General features: G+C 46.1%; 1 protein-coding gene across 1 annotated transcript; it reads left to right on the top strand.

Annotated features, from left to right (window-relative positions):
• The first annotated feature begins 4,770 nt into the window (after positions 1 to 4,770).
• Positions 4,771 to 20,831, top strand: ACTA2 (actin alpha 2, smooth muscle). Its single transcript, XM_075535140.1, has 9 exons — positions 4,771 to 4,931; positions 9,556 to 9,711; positions 11,038 to 11,166; positions 12,302 to 12,412; positions 14,312 to 14,396; positions 14,774 to 14,935; positions 16,214 to 16,405; positions 17,956 to 18,137; positions 20,538 to 20,831. The coding sequence occupies exons 2-9, from the start codon at positions 9,583 to 9,585 to the stop codon at positions 20,679 to 20,681; spliced, it is 1,134 nt and encodes a 377-aa protein (XP_075391255.1). The 5' UTR covers positions 4,771 to 4,931; positions 9,556 to 9,582; the 3' UTR covers positions 20,682 to 20,831.
• Positions 20,832 to 21,702: the final 871 nt, after the last annotated feature.

Genomic DNA, 21,702 nt, shown 5'->3' with positions numbered 1-21,702 from the left:
CACACAGTAGCCATGAATTGGAGCAGACTTGACAAAAAGGGGCTTGGTTTCAGTTTTCCACATGGCCCAGTTTCTAAATTGCAAATCTACCTCTAGTCATACAGATACTAGAAAAGTAATCATTTTATCTTGAAAATGGGAATGTAATGGGTTGTATTCACTCAGTTACAACCAAATCAAACCCACTGCCATGCAGTGGATTCTGACCCAGAGCCACCTTATGCAGCATGGGCTGTAAATCTCTACAGGAGCAGAAAGCCTCATCTTTCTCCTGAGGGCTGGCTGGTGGCCTTGACTCACAGACCTTGTGGGTAACAGGTCAATGCTTATCCAGCAGACTTATCACTGACCCGGCGGCAGAGTGGTCATGTGCTGGACTGCGAATCTCAAGGCCAGTGCTTTGAAAGCCACAGCTGCTCCCCCAGAGACAGAGGAGGTTTTCTCCTCCTGTAAAGAGTTACGATTTTGGAAACTTACAGGCGCCACTGGGTGGATTCTAGCCACTAACCTGAAGTTCATAGTCAAGCACAAGTACCACCGAGGGACCTCGTAACATGAACAGCAAGGGCTACATCGCCTAACTTTTTTACACCAGTTCTGGTGGTCTGTGCACTCTTCTCCTAGTGAATATCCTCAGAACCAAAAGTCCTTGGTGTTTTCGAGGGCCTCGTCTGCAGACTAGTGTAAGATGTTAATGATTGCAGATACTGGATATGCACTATCTTCATAGTGCTTCTGTGAATACAGAACTCTTCACAAGTAAGAAGTTTATTTTTAAAAGGAAGATGCCAATACCTTCCCCAGGCATTGTTATTTGGAACTTGAGTGTCTGTGTATGTGTTTGGGCTCATGTGTATGTGTGTGAGACTCAAGTGTGGGTATCACTAATATAGACTCTGTTTTATTGGGAGGGAGTCAGTCCGTCCACAGACCATGCTTTGAGGTCCTGGGTCTATTCTAGTTGTCAGATCCCTGCCTTCCTGTTGAGTGGTATGCGTCTCCCATCCAGATAGTCTGATTCAATCAATCTGGAGCGTGACCTGGGCCCTAGTATATTTTAAAGCCCTTTAGGTGTTTCCAGTTTCAGCCACACGTCCAATTTACTAGGTATACTTGTGCTAATCAAGAGAGTCGTCACTTGCCACAAATCCCAGACTCAAACTCATGGTCATCAAATCAGTCCCAACTCCCAGCGGTCCCATAGGAGTACTGTAGAACGGCCTCTCTGGATTTCTGAGACTGTAACTCTATACAGAAGAATGCCTCCTCTTGCTCCCACGGAAAAGCTGTTGGTTGTAAACTGATGATCTTGTGCCTAGTTAAGTTAAATTAAATGAAATTAAAATGGCAGTCCCTAGCCACATGTGGCTAGTGGCTATTATACTGGACAGTGGAAACAGTGACCCTTTTTACTATCACAGAAAGGGCTAGTCTGCCCACCGTAACTGTAAAGTGCATAGCTGTGGTCTTCAATAGCATCTAGGGAAAATACTTAAAAACCCTGGTGAGTGGAACATGGTCCAGGGCAGTCGTTCGTGAAGAATAGGATGGCTAACTCAAACTTTACAGGCTTCAGTATTAAAGTCCCATGTCCTGAGATACCCAGGATCTCTACTCTCACTCTATCTCCTCAGACAAAATCACTGGGTGAGCTGAGTAAAATCACTCATGAATGTGATCAGTTTAAGGAATACGGTTCCTACAAGGCGATGTTTCCATAGCAGCAGAAAATCTTTTTCCTTATTGCACACCATATTCTGTGTGGCTTTTAGGTGTCATTGAGCTTATTCTGGCTCATAGTAAGCCTGCATACAACAGGATGAAACAGTACCTAAGCTGTCATCATCATCATCTTCGTCATGTTTGAGTCTGTTATTGTAACCCTGTGTCCGTCCATCTTATTTTCTTCCTCTTTTTGGCTAACCCTTCATCAAGTATAATGCCCATTTTCAGGGAATGGTTCTCCCTGATAACGTGTCCAAAGGATAGGAGAAAAGAGCAAGTTTCATCATATTATAGGTATTTGTAAATATTGGAATGGACTAATTTACATCAATAAGCTACTGGGGATTAAAAAAATAATCAACCAAGAATATTTAGTAGGTAATTATTAATACCTACTGCTTAGTCAGTGCTAGATTGAACCACAAAAGCAGTTGAAATATTTCATTGACTCAGATCTCAAGGAATTTACGATAAATCATCACTAAATAAGGTTACCAGGATGGTGCCTGATGTTTGTTAAACAATGTGTCTGGAGATGATTCTCGACTGTGTGCTTATAGCTTGGAATTTATTGTATACTTGTCTGAACTGCAGCTAAGTCATCAGACACTGCTCTTTGTATTGCCTCCTACCTCACTCCTTTGATATATGGCTAACTGCACCAAGACATAACTAGCTACTTGGCAGTAGATTTCTTTTTAAACACATATTCATCCAACATGACTTTCTCTCACTGAAGAGACTTAGATGGAGCATGAAAGTATAAATCAAGATCCCAAACAACGAGGCCATTTAATCATGTGCTCAGAATTTTATTTTCAATTACAAGTCTTCTCTGGTTAATGTCATAGATGGCAAAGCCAATAAACTCTTGTAAGAAAACTATCTGAATGTTTAAATATAAATTCTACACAGTACAAATGAAAATGAGCTCTGACAAATGGCTTTCATCACAGGAATAAGGTGAGACAGAAATAGTCCATCTTTCTTGATTAGAGCTTGAGTAGAAGCAGTATCTCTTCTCTATTTAGTCCTTGGTACTTTTAGAAAATAAGTGGTACTTTAAAAGCCAAAGAGGAGAGTTTCGTATATTCATCTTTATTTATTTATTTATTTTTACTCTTTAGCCTCAGCCAGTTTATTGTTCATCGGTTGACTTTGCTCCGTGTCCTCGGGCCCTGCGGGACTGGGAGCCTCCGCACTCTTTTTCTTGGTGGCCCGGCCGGACACCACCTGCTTGTCTTTGGCCTTCCTCGGGGTCTTGTGGCTGGCGGAGGTCTTTTTTGGTTTGGAACTCTGAAAGCTAGGTTTCTCCACCTTTGAGGTTTCCTTGAAAGGTTCGCTGTAGAGGCTGCGGACCCTTCTGTGATCCATGACCTTATTATTGCCAGGCGCGGGCTTGTTGGCCTCCCCTTTGAACGAGGCGCTGTAGCTGGTCTCATGAGCCATCTTATCATCCGGGGGCTTATACTGGGTCTTGGCTTTTATTGGCTTCACAGGCTTGATGTCTGGCCATGCTCGGAACTCATTCCTTCCTGGTATGATTGCTGAAAACCAAATGGGTGCATAAGCAAATGTGGTGAAGAAAGCTGATGGTGCCTGGCTATCAAAAGCTATAGCATCTGGGGTTTTAAAGGTTTGAAGGTAAACAAGCAGCCATCTAGCTGAGAAGCAGCAAAGTCCACATGGAAGAAGCACACCAGCCTGTGTGATCACGAGGTGTCAGTGGGATCAGGTATCAGGCATCAAAGACCTCAGCCCCGCTTGGTGGTCCACGTAGAGGGAGAGAGAGAGCTATTCATCTTTATTATCTTACATTGTTTTCCTCTTCAATCGTAGTAGATGACATTCCCAACCCTGATAGCAGAAAATAAAGTAAAATAATTACATTGCATTATAAAGCCATTGAGCAAATGCCAGATGCCCAGGTCCATATTGTACTGTGTACTCGATATTTAAACATTCAGACAGTTATGATTTCTGGCTGGTAGAAACTGGATATATTTGACAAATTCCTGAGGAATTCTATTATGATTTGACCTTTAGTTACTTAATATTCACCCCTGATAGTCACAGTTCAATTTCTCAATGGCAGATATGTGTATGTACGTAGACTACAAATCACAGACGAGACGCAGTGACATAATCGAACAGCTGGCCCCGCCTGTAAAATAGAGTCGTTCGTTCTGGGATTCTCTCACATCTCGACAGCCCAGAAATACATACTATTTCCATTATGAATTTAGTTATAACCTTGGCTTGGAAGAGAGGAGTAGACAAATGTAACACCATTGAACTTGTCCAGTGACCCTAAGAGGAGGGAGCTTAAGACTGGATTATTGCTTACTCCCTGCATACCTCAGAGAAGACTGACCACCTGTCTCTATCTGTCAGATGGATTAGTGAGGACAGAGTTGGGCTAAAGAGGTTGGTTTCAGCACCCCCTTTTCTCTCTCTGTGGCAGTGTGCCGTGATCTCTTGATTAAAGGATGTCCTCTAGTCACAATGCTAAATTGTTCAGTGACATCTCAGCAGACAAACCTAAGTTATCAAAGGCTTATGGTAATGCTGACTTCCAAGTTCCTCCCTGAGAAATATGGGCCATCGTAGTTTTACCTTAATTTCGACTTCCAAAACACCATTGTGAACTCAATTTAGAAACAAAGCGTGGCTACCCTAACATTGCCTTTCCGTGTAATGTATTTACGGACCACCAAAGCCATTGCCTTCTTCATTAAGGGTTGCTTTGATAGGAGAGTTTGCAAAGTCCCTACCCATCAGGGGCAGGCCCTTACTGCCCTTGGCTCAGTGGGGGATGTCAGCCTGGCATCTTCTGAGGAATGTGCAAATCTTGTCAGCATCCGCCCCATCCACACTCGCTCAGTCTCTCTGGGCATTTGAGCAGTTGTTTCTGCAGGCTTGGGGTGTTTATCTCCCACCGGCAGCTGTGCTGTCTCCCATCGCATGAGCAGAGCAGTGGAATGCAGTGGAAGAGACCCAGGCCTCTGGCCACCCAGATGAGAGAGTTCGGTGCTGAGGTCCCTATATGGTTGTGTTACACTGAAAGAAGGGCTCAAGGCTGTCTCTGTTCCTTGTTTGGGAAGCCAGTGGGAGGGGAACAGGCCAAGGGGCTATATAACCCTTCCTTCCAGCTTCCCTGACCACCACCCAGAGCAGAGGGATCTGGCTGAGCACTCACCGTCAGGGTAAGTGATGGCATCCCAGAAAGACAAGATTGATAAGCCCAGTGGCTCTTTAATTACCCGTGACAGATGTCATCAGCGGAGCTCAGGCATGCTGATATTTCTGTGTGAAGATTAGACTCCTGAGATGATTTTAGTTGTTAGCTTCAACTTTTTAAGATGATTTTAGTTGTGAGCTTCAACTTGTCTAAATCACAAGTTGAGTGTGCCACTCTGTGTGGGGGGAGGACGTGGAAAGGGAGAGGGGATGGATTTCTTTTACTCATGTCACCTATACAATCCATTTATACCAAACCAACAGCCTGGATGTGGCAGCTCCTCAGCGCTATGCAACCTACCGGTTTGCCACAGGGGATCCATTTATTTTTATGCGGGTTCTGAGTGCTCCGCGATTTGCCTGTGGATCAGGTTTGGTGTGGGGTTCTTTTCTCAGCGCGTTGGTTTCGGAATCTGAAAAGAATCTGGACCGTGAACAGAGAGAGGGAGCCTGGCCTCTTTTATTTTGGCTGAATTGGCCTGGGCTCTCACTGGCCACGCCTGGTGTTGCAAGCGTGCATCTGTTGAGACAGACTGCTAGCTTGCACTTCAGAGTTCCTAGTCACTGCCCCGCACAGTACAGGCGGACGCCAACTGCATCTGTCTCTGCAAAGGCCGAGGGGGGAGGGAGCGGCGGGGCCATCTGACTGCTGTGCACGGCTCAGCCTGCGAGGTCTAGTTTGCCTTGCAAAGTCCCTTCCGTCAGGTGATGCAGGCAGGGCTGCAGACTGACTGGGCCTCCACATCAGGGCTTGCCTGCTTCTTTCAGGACCTGAGTTTTCAGGCTGAGATTCCCTTCCACGTTGTGATTCATGACTAAATATGGTGAGCGTTTCAGGAGGAGCAAGCTGGGAATTCTAAGGCTCTTTCCCGCCTCCTCTTCCCACTGACTGCTCATTTTGGCACAAGATGCGCTCCAGTCAGTTGGAGCAAATCCTCTGACCCGGTGCAGTTTCCAAAGCAGCCCGGCAAGCGTGTTTTACCTAATTAGGAAATGTTCGGCTCCAAAGGCAGCTCGCTGCTCCTGCGGGTCAGATAAGGGAAGCAGGCACCGAGGCAGCGCCTTGCCTGGGACCCAAAGCCTTCTCGGATGCCAGCCTTGCTAGAGGGATCAGACGCTTCTTCCTGGACATTTTTTCTTTCTTTCTTTCTTTTTATTTGTGCATTGACTATTTTTCTTTTTCATCGACTTTTGGTTTGGGCAACTGCTTTAGATCATTACAGAAAAGGGATTTTCCCATATATCCTTCACTCCATTTCCTCCATGTTATCATCTCCCATAATCGTATACTTGGGTATGTGTGCCACCATGTGTCTGTTTGTCACACGGTTCCTTGTTTGGGAAGCCGGTGGTAGGGGAGCAGGCCTAGGGGCTAGAAACTTGTTCTTTTTTTTTCCCCCCAACAGTTTTATTGGCAAGTAATTTACACATCATATAATTCAATAGTTCAATCATTCAATCATATCACGGAGGATTGTACAATTACCCCCACCTCAATTTTAGAGCGTCTTCCCCACCCCCATGGTTAAATCACCTTTAAGATGATGTATTCAATCACAATCTTTTCCAGTGCTCCCTCCCTTCTGCTGTCTTCATTAGTTACCCCGGAAATCCCCTTTCCCTACCCATCTCCCCGCCCCCACTGCATGTCCCTATATTCGTTAGTATCATTATGCATTCAGTCCTCCTGTGCTTCATCAAACAAAACTACGTTGACCGAGTTTGGAGATATCCTGACACGCCTGCTGATGCTAAAGGAACACTGCAGGCAACTCAAATCTCCCCAAACCCTTCCTGACCAACACCTGGGGAGAGCCTTCTCAGTGACAATCCCTTCCCATTTTCAGAGACCCATCCCTGGTGGGGTAGTGGTCACATGCCGGGCTGCAAGCCGCTTGGTCTGCAGTTGGAAACCATCAGCCCCTTCCAGGGAAAGACAGGGCTTTCTACTACCCTCAGCAGCTGCAGACTTGGAAACCCACCAGGGGGCTCTATGAGTCCTCATTGACTTGATGGCAGTGAGTTTTGGGTTTTTCCGCTAATTCTAAAGATTTTAATCCCTCTTTCAGCTTCTTCCCTCTCCTACCCTTCCCCGCCTTGCCCCCCCCCTTTTTTATAAGGTTTAGAACATATATTCAGGACATCGACAGAAAGCCTGCCGGATTGCTTTGGTAGTCATAGCCTCTGATCAACCCTTGGGTGTCCGATTGTTCCTTGTGGCTTATCTCCCTCAGTTCTCACCTTCCCTCTAACATCTTCATCCTACTCTACCAGGAGGGAAGGCAAATTTCCAGGCTTCTAAACAGCCATTCAGTGCCTGGGGAGGGGAGGCAAAGGTGGGAAAAGGGAGGTCCAATCCTTTTGAAGTCCTGCCTCCCATTCTTGCCCAAGACAAAGATGACCATTCTAATGCCTGAGACAGTGTGGAAAGAAACAAAAACTAGAAAAAGATTTTTAAGTATGGGCAATTAAGGTAATTGCATATTACTAATGGCGAAATGGACAGTTGCTGGCTCTCATAATTCGCAAGTACAGTGAACTATTTTTAATCCCTAGATGTGTGTATAAATGTTACTCTTCTTTTCTAGATAAGGAAGCTATTTGGAGATGGGACGTGGCTTTCTAAGCTAGGTAGCTAAATGGTGGAGTCTGGTTTCAAACTCAGGCCATCTGACTCTGAGGCCAAGCTCATAATTGTCAGACACTGTAATCTCCCTTTATATTACCTTGGCCAATTTTGAAAAAATTTATGTCATTTCACCTCCTTGAGCTTCCGTGTTCTCATCTGTCAATTGGAAATACTTTTCCACTGCCTGGATTTGTAAAGCATTGTCCACACTGAGGCGCATGTTCCTTGTGAAGAAGCGCTATGTATCGTGGGCATAACTGATGCAGGTGTAGGCACTTGGAAAGACAGCCTTGCCGTCCTGCGAATGATCTGCTAGTTAACTGTAATTGCTTGCTTTTTCTTGCCTGTTTGAAGTTTCTCTAAAAGAGATGCCATTTACACTGAAGTCTAGATATGCGATGAATTCACAAATTTGGCGGGCGGGGGAAGAGAACTCTTCCTTCACTGGACATCCTAACCAAGGGCTCAATGCCAGGCAGATGACCCTGTGTTTCTTTCTCTTCATGGTCTATTTCCCCTAGAAAAAATGGGTAAAATCCAGGACTGGAAGTCAGGAGGCCTCTTGTAGTCGACATCCAACCCCCTGCATGACCCTGGGAAAGTTACTCTCCCTGGGTTTGCTCATTCGTACAAAGGAGAGCACTGGATAACAATGGTCTCTTCACATTCCCAGATCAATAATTCTATTTCTCATGCCTTTCAAATTTTGCTAAAGCACCCAACTTTGAGAGAGCTTATTTAAAACATCATTTAGTACCCTGGGCTACATGTTCCATCAAGAAATATTGGGAAACCACAGGAAGAAAATTGAAAATACTCAAAAAGCCACGACTCTAAGATAACCCAGAAAACATCGTACCAAATACGATTCCTCTTTTGTAATAGATATATTATTTAGTAGGATCATGCAACATATAGTTTCCCCGACCTGTTTTGCTTTACCAAAGAATATATTTTAGCTTATTTTTGCCTCTCCTTTTGAATCTCAGTGTCGACTTCAAGGACAGGGTACGTAATCCACAGGCCTTACTCTCCCTGTTGGCCCGGCAGATTTGCTTCAACTGGGACTTTTACGATGACAGAGTGCACTTTCAGAAAGTCTTACGTGATCTCATGTTGTTGTTGTTGTTGTTGTTGTTGTTATTTTTTCCTCTGAGTGTTAAATAGAACTTCCCTTGATCCAGGGGATATTTTTCTTTTAAATATTTTACATGAAACATTCGAACATTGTCATATGTGCCTCATCTCTCAGCACCTAACTTTGGAGGAGAAAAATTTAGAGTTACAATATATTGAGATAAAATGTAAGTTTGAGTTGCTCAAGATGCTTCTAGATATTTCTTTAACAAATGGCAATTGATTGGTCCTGTGAAAATCTGGGACTCCCATCTGTATTCGGAAGTGTCTTTATTTGTTCGCTCCCTCCCTCCATCTTTAAAGGACTTATCGAGTCTGTCAGACGTGCCAGCTACCGTGCTAAGGGCCTGTCATGTGAGCATGGAAGTCAGAGCCTCTGCTTATAAGAATCTAACCATCTAATTAAACTTGCTGTTGGAAACTACCACGGAGCCGGCCCGTGACTCATGGCAACCCCGTGTGCCTGGTCCTGTGCCATAGAAATGATCAGTTGTGGATTGGACCTTAGTGACCAAAGTTTTCAAGACTGGCTTTCACAAGTAGATTGCCAGGCCTTTCTTCCTAGTCTATCTCAGTCTGGAAGTTTCCCTCAAACCATCACCATAGCAGTCTGCCAAAAGTGACAGCAGGGTGGAAGCTAAACATAGCAACACTGGCCAGGAAGGGAAACCCCCTGACTGGGAGACGAAATTGAAGTGCCTTGAGGTAAATGCCGTGTTGTTAGAAGGATCAGCAGAGGCAGCTGCCCACACTCAGCCCAGCAGGTAGAAGTGGTCAGTTGTGACTCAACTGCTGGATCACAGCTGCCCTCCTGTTCCCTGCAGGATCGCGTGAAGTCGCTCCAGCCAAAGATGTGTGAAGACGAGGACAGCACCGCCCTGGTGTGCGACAATGGCTCTGGGCTCTGCAAGGCCGGCTTCGCTGGGGACGACGCTCCCAGGGCTGTTTTTCCATCCATTGTGGGTCGCCCCAGACATCAGGTGAGCAACATTCTGATGTAATGGAGAGAACAGAGCTACAGGTCGGGTCCCTCCATGCCCCCTGAGTACCCGCAGACTACCGTTCACTCGGCCCAGTGGTCATGTGGTCTGGTTTAAAGCACACTTTCAAGATCTAATGACCAGGATGGGTGCCGCTTTCCTTTCAAATGGAGACAGGTTGTCTGACAGGTGTCTATATAGAGTTTAAACCCCATTTTATAGGTCTTATTTTATTTCAAATCATCATCTTCATCACCAACATCATCATGAATCCCGATGAGTGACTTTTGGGAAAGAAACTAAAATAAAAATCTGCAATCTTCTTACTTTTATAGAGTTTCTAGCTGGATTGTATTATGTTGTTCCCAGATATATTTTCCTAATGTTACCTGTCTAAAAATATATCTGGAAAGCCCCCCAGTAACTTTACATGTTATGGATAAGTAAAATGGCTGAGCAAATCTGGGCAGCTTCATCTCCGAAATTCCTGGCCGCCTTTGGAATATAATCTGCACATTGATCTGGTGGATGATTATGACCCTCAGTTGGGCAGATATTTGCCAGAGTAAATGATAGAAGCTTCCACCAGGGAATGCACACTGCCTCTCTGTCTCCTTTCTGTGAACTGGTTTATGGGTGTAGGAGAAGTTTTGCACACTTTACAATTCAGCTATGAGATTTCGCCTTTTTTTCCCCTTTAAAGGTTTCTCTTAATGATTTAGAAAGAGTGCCACTGACTAATTTAGGCCCATATTTTAATAGCTGATTGGTTAGATTAATCCGACCATAGTCAAGCATCAAGTGATCATTTGTAGACTTCTGCTTCTAATGGTTAGAATGTAATATTTTATATAATCTGGGCTAGGTGATGCCTAAACAGCACAGTTTTAAAGAATTATAAGAGAAAACTCACTAAACGGTGTTGCCTCTTATAAGTATATAACTAACTAACTAACACGAAACATTTTAGATTCATTCAAACAAACCATTTTTGCGTGTCGATGATATGCCAGGGCATTTGCTATGAGGATAGCCAGATGACATGCTCTTTGCACAAACAGAGTTCATCACGGAACCTAGATGATAGGAAAATGGAAAGTGGCCTTACCCCCAGGGTCCCCTGTGATTGGGGGACAGATTCCAGCCCCTATTCAAGCAACAAAGGGATATTGCCTAAGAGAAATGTGATAATAAGACATCTCATCGTACTGTTGCGGCTACCAAAAAAGAGGCAATCTAACTCAGTACTTGAACCTTTCAGAATTGATGGTAATTAAGCCACCATTTGGGGGAGAAGCTAATCTGTACCCTGTTGCACCTTTTTAGGGGGTGATGGTGGGAATGGGTCAAAAAGACAGCTACGTGGGTGATGAAGCACAGAGCAAAAGAGGAATCCTGACCTTGAAGTACCCAATAGAACATGGCATCATCACCAACTGGGACGACATGGAAAAGGTACTGGGGTCGGGGTGGGGATTCATTGCAAGTTGAACATCCTGGACACAGCTCCAGGGACCCCTCCTGTGAAACTTCATGTAACCACCGGGGAAAATAAATGCCTCATGTGGTTCAATTAGACTTTTACTAGAGAATGTTTATTTTGAATTATTTCTACCAACTTGTGGAGGGAAAGTCAGGAATGCTCACTTGAACTAAAACACCATGATTAACAGAGCAAGATTAATCAGAGCAAGATATTTCTGCAGATTCAAATGATCATAGTTCCTTGCCAGTGGTTGGAATTAATGGTCCACTGCTCCTGTCAACTGGATTATCCTCACAGGACAAGTACTGTGTTCCCAGCAGCCCGGAGAATTATTCTCCTTTCTCTTCAGAGGCTGAATGGCTGCCTCTCTCAGTACACTCTTGTTAAAAGAAATGGGAGGATGGACATAATTTTATCATCCATGTCTGAAAGTTTTTCATGAACTCTGAAAAAAATTTTTTTTAATTTTTTGAGTTCCCACTATAGAAAAGAGAATTGTGGCATCTTAATTTGAATACATTTCTTAATGTTCCTCAAGGTTATGAGAGCCCAGTCGCAGGTGACAACATTTAAAAGCTATGTTTTTAAGAAGCGTCTCTTTTGTGTTAAGTGAAATCTTCATTCCCTAATAACCAGTTGCCTTCAGTTGGGTGCTGACTGGTGGGTGACGGCAGAGCTGCTCTCCCAGGGTTTTCAGTGGACGGGGCTTGCTCAGCCTCTTAGTGGATGTGACTCTGAGCAAGTTACTCACACTCTTTGGGCTGCAGCCTGTGCATCTGTCACAATGGAGATAGAATGAGTACTGGTAATATTTCCCTAAGGTCTGCTTTCATGTAGTTCATTCTGGGCCCTTTTCTAGGGTGGTGTAGTAGTTATGCATGGGGCTGTGATCCTCATGGTCAGCAGTTCGAAACCCCCAGCAGCTCCTGAGGAGGAAGACGGGGCATTCTATGCCCATAAACAGTTACAGTCTCAGGCAGGCAAATCTGAGTCAGCACTGACTAGATTGCAGTGAGTCTGACTTTCCTGTGGAGTCCCTTCACAGGGGCTAGGGTGTTATACACCAGGGTATAACTGTGTTTTCTATCTCCCACCCACTGCTAGATCTGGCACCACTCTTTCTACAATGAGCTTCGTGTTGCCCCGGAAGAGCATCCAACTCTGCTGACAGAGGCACCTCTGAACCCCAAGGCCAATCGGGAGAAAATGACCCAGGTAAATAGACACCCCAGAACCCAGGGGTGGAATGATGGTGGACAGGGCTACTTTGGCATTTGAGACAAGTCCTTTTCTGAAGGGAAAGACAAAAAGGTCCACATTGGCCATCCACCAAGAGACTCACCCCTCTCCAGGGACTGGGGGAACATAAACAGCAGGGGGACCATAAATCACTTAGAGAGACTACTTAATTTCTCCATCTCGGTTTCCTTGTCTATAGATTGAGGATAATAATATTGACATTATTGGTCACAGGTGTCAAGGGACACTGAGCAAAATAAAATGATAAATGGGTGTCATGGTATCTGATATGTAAACATCCGGTGAATAATCATAACTGTTGTCGTTATTGTTACTTCCCCAAGGCTCAAAATCCTTCCAGCAGAGGTCACCAGTTCCCCAGGCAGAGATGGTTTCTAGTTTGTATGAACTATTTACTAATAATGCCTTTTAACGATACCATCTTTTAATCAATCCTGGGTAGAGTCAAGCACTGGGCTAAGCATTCTAACTTCTCCATGTCTAATTCCTAATAGTAGCTTTGTAAGGCAAGCCTTATTCTGATTCTGTACACCCATTGCTTGGTATGGGAGGGGCATTGGTTCCAGGCCCTCACAGGTACTAAAATCTGAAAAAGTTGGGTAGGTGTTTGCAAATAAACTATGTACTTCCTCCCTTATACTTCAAATTGCTTTTAGATTACTCATATTACCTAATGTAAGTCAGTGCTATGTAAATAGCACCTATTTCTCTGTCTTTGTCTTTGAGAGATTTCTTTGACCACATAGTTGCTACCTGCCCTCCCACCCCATATTTTCCATACAAAATTGGTTGAATCTGTGGATGCAGAACCCACGGATATGGAGGGCCGACTGTAAGTGAAGAAGTCAAGGTTCAGATACTTTGACCTCCCCAAGGGCACACAGCAAGAAATGGCAGAGTGGGTTTGACCCATGGTCTCTCGGCTTTGTAGAATAATAAACTCAAGTCCTGCAAAATATTTGCCTCCTCAGAGACCAACGCCCCAGCAGCTGTCCTCTCCACAGTAACATCCATGGGCCTGGGATGCCGTTCCTGATGGGAATCATTTGTCCTAGGAATCGAGTGATGGCAGAACAGGGTCTGATGGTAGAACAGGGTCTGATGGATTGGGAATGATGGCTTCCAGGAGACGCTGTAAGACATTCTCAGATGGCAAAAAAGGGAGGCTGGGGCATCTGGTGGGGCACAAACACGAGTGCCCTGGAGGACTCGAGGGCATGAAGCTTGCCCCTGGGCTGCAGGAGCTGCCATTGACCTTCAGATGTGGTCCTTTATTACCGGCAGGGAGTTCTTGTCTTCTAGGACCCTGACGAGGCAGTCAGAGTGACCTCTGAGTCACATTGACTTAGAAACCATATTAAAAGTCCAAAGTGACAGGCAACCTCAGGTCAATTGGAACTGGGGTGCAGTCCAACCATTCTAAGCTTCCGGTTCCAAAGGTCTTTGTTGAAAACAGAGAAGGTGTCATTTCTTTTCCTCGGCGTTGGACAGTCTATCCAAGTAGAAAGAACCTCTGGTATCCTGGAGGTTCAAACTGCTCTGGTCAGTTGAGAGACCTAATGAAGCTCACACGAGTCAAAAATTAATGAATTCTTCCAGGACACATTCACATCAAGGACAAGACCAGCTCCAGAGTGAGGCTCTCCTAGCCCCTGGTGAGGTCCTCCCTTCCCCTTTCCATCAGAGCACCCCTGAGAGGGTCTCTCTCTTCAAACAATGGCTTCTCTTCCAGTGGCCAGGGCTACGCTGGCCCTCCTTGATGTTCAGAACCAGACAGGCAGGGCTCTCTGGGTGTTCTCTAGGCCATTCTTCATAAGATCAAAAGCATCCCTGACTCAGCTCTTTGAATTGCAGATCATGTTTGAGACCTTCAACGTCCCAGCCATGTACGTAGCTATTCAGGCTGTGCTGTCTCTCTATGCCTCTGGACGCACAACTGGTAGGTTGCTGGGAAGAATTTGGAGCCTTGATTGAATGCACTGTGAATGATGGGATTCGAGGGTTGTGGGCTTATTAAAACGACAGTGCTAACACTAGTCCTAACAGATTTTTTTTTAACCTTTTAAAATAAACCTTTGAGCAGATCTTTCTGACAGGATTTGCTCTGTTGCCTTCCCCTTCATACTATTTTGCTTCTTCATCTGTCCCAAGCTCTGCCCCTAGCTCTCCTAGCTCTCCTACAAAATCCCTTTTTTCTTCCCTTTCCAATCTGAGGCTTAGCAATCTCCTCTCCCCCAAGCCTTCCTTCCACTAAACCACCAAATCAACAGACACCAGCTGCAGTGGTGACATCTATAACGCCCAATTGTCCCGTAGGCATCGTGCTGGACTCGGGGGATGGCGTCACCCACAACGTGCCCATCTACGAGGGCTACGCCCTGCCTCACGCCATCATGCGTCTGGACCTTGCTGGCCGAGATCTCACTGACTACCTCATGAAGATCCTGACCGAGCGTGGCTATTCCTTTGTGACAACTGGTGAGCCTGTGGGAGAAGCAGGGCAGTGTGCTCTTCACAGTGGACCATGGTCGCTGTTGACGACAAGGAGGAGGAGAGCCTTTGTCTGGTTTTATGACATAACCTCTATCTTCCTCCTCAAAGAGAGGAGAGCAGAGACTGGAATGTACTAGAGTCTGATGGGTGACACTGTAGCCTGGGGACATTAGAGAGGAGAATAATAGACCCAGACTGATATATTAAATAAGGTAATGCGTATAACATGCCTGGGACAAAGTGGTTATTGAATAATGGTCAATTACCAGCAATAGAGCCTCTGGTGGTGCTGTAGATTACACGGTTCAAATCCAGCAGCCACTCTGTGGGGGGAAAGATGAGGCGGTTTGCTCCCACAAAGATTTAGTCTTGCAAATGCCAAGGAGCAGTTCTACTCTTTCCTAATGAGTTCCATGTGCTGGAATGGTCTTGAGGGCAGTGGGTTGTCGGGTCTTTAAGTGCTTGTGGCCCCAGCTGTCTGCCCTCCCCTGTTTTGCTGTTGTCTAATGTTTACACATCTGCACATGCCCAAGGTATACTCTAGCCCCAAGGTTTGAACTCTGATGATATTTATGTGCTTTAGGGTAGGGAACAGATTCATTTCTTCCCTCCTCTCTTCTTCACAAAGTATCTCAAGACATTTCCAGAAGGTTTCCGGTGACCACAATGTAACCAATAGCTTAGAACCTGAGAGTACAGGAGCCTGAAAGGCATCTGTGTGCACATTCTTCCCTTCCTCCTAGATAGACCACTGGAACTTTCTGGACTAGAATTGGTCCTGCAAAGTGACTGACAGACAAGCCAAGGGACTGAGCTGTAACTGGTCTGTGCCAGACAGCACAGTGCTCGGAGGCCCTCTTGAATACCACGGGGTCTCTGAGGAGCTGATTTATCATATGCCTTCTTCATCAACTGAAAATCCAACAGAAACAAATCATAAAGCAGTTATTCTGCAGAAGAGTTATTGTACAAAAGGGTTTCCCGCCATATGCCTCTGTGCATTTCATTTTACTCCAGTTAACACATTTCCAAGACCATTGCTATTCAGTGCCTCCTATGTGTGGGGCAGTCAGCTAGGCACAGACGTGGCCCCCTAGCTGGGACAGCTGAATTACTCTCATGGGTTTTGGATTGCAGAGTATTGAACTTTCAGCACATCTTTGGTGGATTGTGTCTAGTTTGAGAGAATGAAGTGGGGCAGGTGACTCTGTACCACCTGCGGAAGCCCCAGTGTCTGCTCTCACGTGTGCATCTTGTTGGCAGCTGAACGTGAGATTGTCCGGGACATCAAGGAGAAGCTATGCTATGTGGCTCTGGACTTCGAAAATGAGATGGCCACTGCAGCGTCCTCCTCTTCTCTGGAGAAGAGCTATGAGCTGCCCGATGGGCAGGTGATCACCATCGGGAACGAGCGCTTCCGCTGTCCAGAGACCCTGTTCCAGCCATCCTTCATTGGTAGGTGACCAACAGCCCTCTCCTGGGAAGCCCTGGTCACCCCGTTCTTCTTGTCCAGCTCCCAGGTCTGCTCTGTACCTGAGGACAGGATCCACAGATCGAAAGCATTTCTAAACCAGGGCCAGGGAAAGAGTGTCACATTTCTTAAAGTGGTCATGGTGGGAGTTTGCTTTGTGGGAAGATCGGATTGAGCGGAATTTTAGTCAAGTTCAAAGTGCTTAGGACACAGTGGAGCCGGTAGTATAGGCGAGGGTGGGAGACTTGCTAAGAGCTTGGGAATGGGGCGGGTGGGAGGACCTGGAAGAGCACCCACTGTGAGCCGGCGATGACATCATGAGCACTGATTTCAGGAGGCAGGGACGCAGAGTCCTTTCCAGAGGGGTGGATCTGGAAAGACTAAGGCTGCATTTGAATCTAGTTCTACCACTTTCAGTTGTCTTGACCTTGGCCGAGCCTCGAGTCTATAAAATGAGGATGGTAATACAGCCTATGTCATAGGATGGCTGTGTGAATTTCATGAGACGGTGCAAAGCACTGAGCTTACTGCCTAGCACACAACAAACACTCAATAACTATTAGATCTTGTCAGTGATGAGGAGTGGCATCTGATACTAGTGGGGCCTCTGAGTTGTGCAACTGGTAAGTGCTCAGCTACTACCTGAGAAGCTGGGGATTCAAACTCGCCCAGAAGGCCCTCGGAAGAAAGGCCTGCCAGTCTACTTCTGAAACACTCAGCCACTGGAAACCCTCTGGAATAGTTGTTACTCTAGGAACTCATGAGATCACCTTGTCAGAACTGCCTCGAAGGCAGTTGGTTTAATTTTCTTATTATTATCATTACCCCTCGCCCAGCAAATGGTAAAGGGCTAGCTAGAGTCTCTTTTCAAAAAGACCACATCAAATGCTTTGTGTGACAGCGGACAAACTAATATGATTAGGTTTGAAAAAAGATGAGACGGGCCCTTAGGCGGGAATCCTTCTCTGAGGACTCAGCACCGCTGAGTTCTGGGGGAGAGCAGGCAGCCTCTCAAGAGCAGCTTGTGGAGCAGTGAGGCGAGCCTCGGCTCAGCACAGGACCTTCCGCGGGCCCAGGAAAGCGCTGACCCATCGGTGGGCCATACCAGTAAGCTCACTGCAAGTCAGCAGTAGTAGGATTTGCACCCCTGTGGAGATGCTGGCCCAGGCCTTCCTCCTTAGGCAGGGAAAAACCCTCTGCTCTCTAAGATGGGCCCTTTCTGGATGATTTTGACTTTCTGCCGTCAGCCCCAAAGATGCTCAGGTACCACGGTGGTTAAGTGTTCCGATGGTAACAAAAATGTCAGGATAAAAATTTTGGTGATCTGTCGCCCAATGATTAGAGTCTAAAAACCTGTATGGGGAAGCTCTGCCCAGTCGAACGGGGTTGCTGTGAGTTGGAATCGATGGCATATAGCAATAACAACATCAGTTGGGGGCCAGGGTCAGGGCATCCAGTTTTACTCTAGACTGGCTTTCTAAGGCTACTCTGGGTTCATCCCCCACCCAAAGACCACGGCCTGCGTCTCTTCCAGGCATGGAGTCTGCTGGCATTCACGAAACCACCTACAACAGCATCATGAAGTGTGATATCGACATCCGGAAGGACCTCTATGCTAACAACGTCCTCTCGGGGGGCACCACCATGTACCCTGGCATCGCTGACCGGATGCAGAAGGAGATCACAGCCCTAGCGCCAAGCACCATGAAGATCAAGGTACAGTGCTGGTCTCATGGGCTTGTCATCAGACATGAAAAACATCTTGGTGTCACATGCCCATAGTCTGTAGGGCACTTTACTCACTATGGTGTGAGTAAAATCCATGTGGGTTTTTTTTGGTTTGTTTTTCAGATAGAAGCCAGCTCATTTTATAAGAGAAGTTGAATAATGTTGTACACACTTCAATCTCTATGCATCTTTGTATATAGCAGGTGCAATAAGGCTCACAAAACTATAACACATACATTTGATGATTTTTTCCTCGTTATAAATACAAGGTATCTCCCAGGTATAGGATTTTTAAGAGAGACCAGCCTGACATTACAGAAGCCATTTCGACCCTTAGATTTAGAAGATGACCCTCCTCTTCTACGACTCAATGTGACCACATCTCAGTGGCCAGGAATTTGACTTTTATCCTTATCTCACTGTCTGGCACACCCTTTGAGGCAGGTGCTCAAAGCCACAGACTGACTCCAGAAATGCAGGTTAAATGTAGCTCATTCTTTGGATCTTTTGACCCAGGTCAAAGGAAAAGGCGCAGTCCTAGGAAGGTCACATGCACACGTGTCCATGCAAGTTCTCGGGTATCCCGGAGCCTTTCCTTTTGGAAAAGGAGGGACACTGACATAGTTCTAGGACAGCGTGGTAGACTGAGACTCACTCTCTTCTCCTTTTAGGCTCTGTCCTAAAACAAACTGTAGGGTGAGAGGTGTTGTCTGAATGATTTGTGTTTCTTAAATATTCCTATGATCCATTGTGATCTCCTCTCATTCCCATACCAGAAGAACTGCCGTAAAACCAACCACAGAGGTCCTTGAAAGCCAAGTGCATGGTTAGGCGTGGCAGTTCCTCATCCTCCAAACTTGGCTTCTTGATGAACAGTGAAACTGACAGAATAGTTACAGCCCGTAACAGGAAGATGCTAACGTTAGACACAACCCAAACTGGCTGAGGGGTCTACTGAAATTCTGTGTAATACCTTTGCAACTTTTCTGGAAGTCTGAAATTATGTTTTACAAAGGAACATGCTTGCCAAAATCACCTAGGGTAGAACGAGGGTTAAGAATTGGATCTGGCACTTAGCGGTAGAACCGTGTCACCTGGGGAAGTTGCTGAGAATTGCCTCAGTCTCCATTTCCTCATCTGTAGAGCGGAGGGAACTTAAGACTTAGTCTCCTCCAGGTGATGGTAAGAGTTACAGGAAGTACAACACAAACTAGTGCCTGACACATACCAAGTGCTCAATGGATGCTTGTTCGCTTTATTAAACATACATGCTCTGTCAGAGTTTGGGGTGTCACAAGAATTTTAAAACGCTGTAACAGATTTCAGAATCAACTGGTCTCTTGGCCCAAGATTCCAAGAATGGGGTGAAATCTAGAATTTCTCAACTCCAGTTTTTGAGAGGCTGCAGGTGGGTGAGGCCCCTCCACTGATTTCCAGCTACAATGCAGTCATGGCGTCTCTATAACCACGCCACTCAGTCATGTAGGACGCATTCTGCTCCCTCGCAGGGCAGGCTGTGCTGTGGGGAATGCCAGCCAGTGTGCTTATCTGAGAACTTTCAGGGACATGTTCATCCACGAGGGCGCCCTGAACTCCTCAGTGCCACCAACAGCGCACCTCAGATGGAAGTGTTTCCTTGAAGGGGTGGGGAGACCCAGGACATGGAAGTCACAGAGACATGGTTAGGCTGTTCAAGCTGAGGCGCTGCATGTTAGAGCTGGTTTTCCATTTGTCCAGTAATTGAGGGAAGGCAGAAAAGATGTTTCGGATGCTTTGAAGGGATTTGCTCATTGAAGAATCTGTCAGTCCAAAGTCTATTCACAGTCCTTTGGCCTGTAACCAGGAGGCCTGGTTGTGCAATGACTACGTGCTCAAGTGCTAACTAAAAGTGGGGCTGTTTGAAGTCATGTGCTGCTCCCAGCGAGAAAGATGTACAGTAATGTTCTCAACCTTGGAAAGCGTATCGGGCAGCTCACCTTTGTCTTTGAGAGTCACTAAAGGTCAGAATGAGCACAAGGGCAGTGGTTTGGTTGTGGTCTGTGGCATCTAACAGCCAAGAGTAAGAGCCCTGGTAGCTTAGTAGGTTGGTTACAAGTTGGGCTGCTACCTTAGAGGTCAGCAGTTTGAAACCTCCCTGGGAGAAAGATTAGGTTTTTTGTTTTCTCTACCTGAGTAAAGAGCTACAGTCTCAGAAACCCAAAGGGGACAGTTCTGCCCTGTCCTATGGGGTCGCTATGAGTCAGCACTGATAGCAGTGAGAGAAGACCTAAGCATGTCTCTGTGGCACATGGAACTACAGACAAACCCTTGAAATGGGCCAGAGTCCAGCCTTGCCCAGCACCTTGTCCAAGTTCACTACCTCACCTGTCTTTCTTACCTGACCAACAGATCATTGCGCCTCCCGAGCGCAAGTACTCCGTCTGGATAGGGGGCTCCATCCTGGCCTCTCTGTCCACCTTCCAGCAGATGTGGATCAGCAAACAGGAGTACGACGAAGCCGGGCCCTCCATTGTCCACCGCAAATGCTTCTAGAACTCCTCTGTTCTCGGTGTCTGTCTCCAGCACATGACTGTGAAGGTTTTGTGGAAGACTGCCTTAGTTCCTTTCCAAATCATTCCGAGCCAAAGCGCTGACTGGTTACCTATGTGTTTTTTAAATAAAACTGAAATGTGCTCTTGGTAATATGAGACTTGTTTTGACGTCTGATTAACAGCCCCCTGACTACTCTTTGCACTCATATAAGGTCGCTATGAGTCAGAATCTACTCTAGGTTAAAAAAAAAAAAAAAGCACTGTCATGTTCAGCCTTCATTTGGATTTCAGTAATTCCTCTCGGTTACATTTCCCTACCAGGCCTCCTACACCCTCCTTGCCATCGATTTTAGACCACTTTTCCCCTTGGCCCTGGGTTTGTTAACACCCACTTCCTTTTCCCCTCCTCCTCCTCTCACATGTCTCCCTGGAACTGTCAGACCCATTTTTTTCCTCCTCTGGATTGCTAATCCGCCTGTCTAGATAGACATGCAGAAACAATAATAAGCACAAAAGCAAGACAGCGTAAAACAAAGCAAGAAAAGAATACAAAACAACAACAACAAAAATAGAAAAGCCTATAAATAGTTCAAGGTCTGTTTGTTGACCTTTAGCAGTGTTTTTGGGTCAAGTCTGATGGGGTGCCATGGCCTTGCCCCACAGTCTACTTTTGGTATTCTCCAGGGATTTCATTGCTGTGCTTCCCTTGCATGTCCTGGTTTCACCCCAGTGTCTCCAGTGTTGTCCCCTGTAGCGTAATGGGTCAGTCGGTGAGGGACGTCATATCTCATGGTAGGGTCAGCAGGAATATCATCCTCGGGCTGTGGATGTGCTCCACTCTCTCTTCCTCCCCCTTCATTTGCTTCTGTGTGCTCTGATCAGACATGTCCCTCTCCTGGAGCTGTAGATTCAGTACCGTCCTCTGAAGGGAATTATTCTGGGGGGAGAGGGGATTGTCCACATAGTTGGGATTGGGGCCAGCCCCTCAGACCTCTCTATTGGTTCCCTGCTTCATGCCATAC

The sequence above is a fragment of the Tenrec ecaudatus genome, chromosome 16, assembly GCF_050624435.1.
Source record: "Tenrec ecaudatus isolate mTenEca1 chromosome 16, mTenEca1.hap1, whole genome shotgun sequence".
In the NCBI taxonomy this organism is placed as follows: Eukaryota; Metazoa; Chordata; class Mammalia; order Afrosoricida; family Tenrecidae; genus Tenrec; species Tenrec ecaudatus.
This window is presented reverse-complemented; position numbering and strand designations above follow the sequence as displayed.

Coding starts and splice junctions, on each gene's coding strand:
- ACTA2 (XM_075535140.1), top strand. CDS start 9,583: ATGTGTGAAGACGAGGACAGCACCGCCCTGGTGTGCGACAATGGCTCT. Junction 14,397..14,773: donor TGCCTCTGGACGCACAACTG/GTAGGTTGCTGG, acceptor ATTGTCCCGTAG/GCATCGTGCTGGACTCGGGG. Junction 16,406..17,955: donor GTTCCAGCCATCCTTCATTG/GTAGGTGACCAA, acceptor CGTCTCTTCCAG/GCATGGAGTCTGCTGGCATT.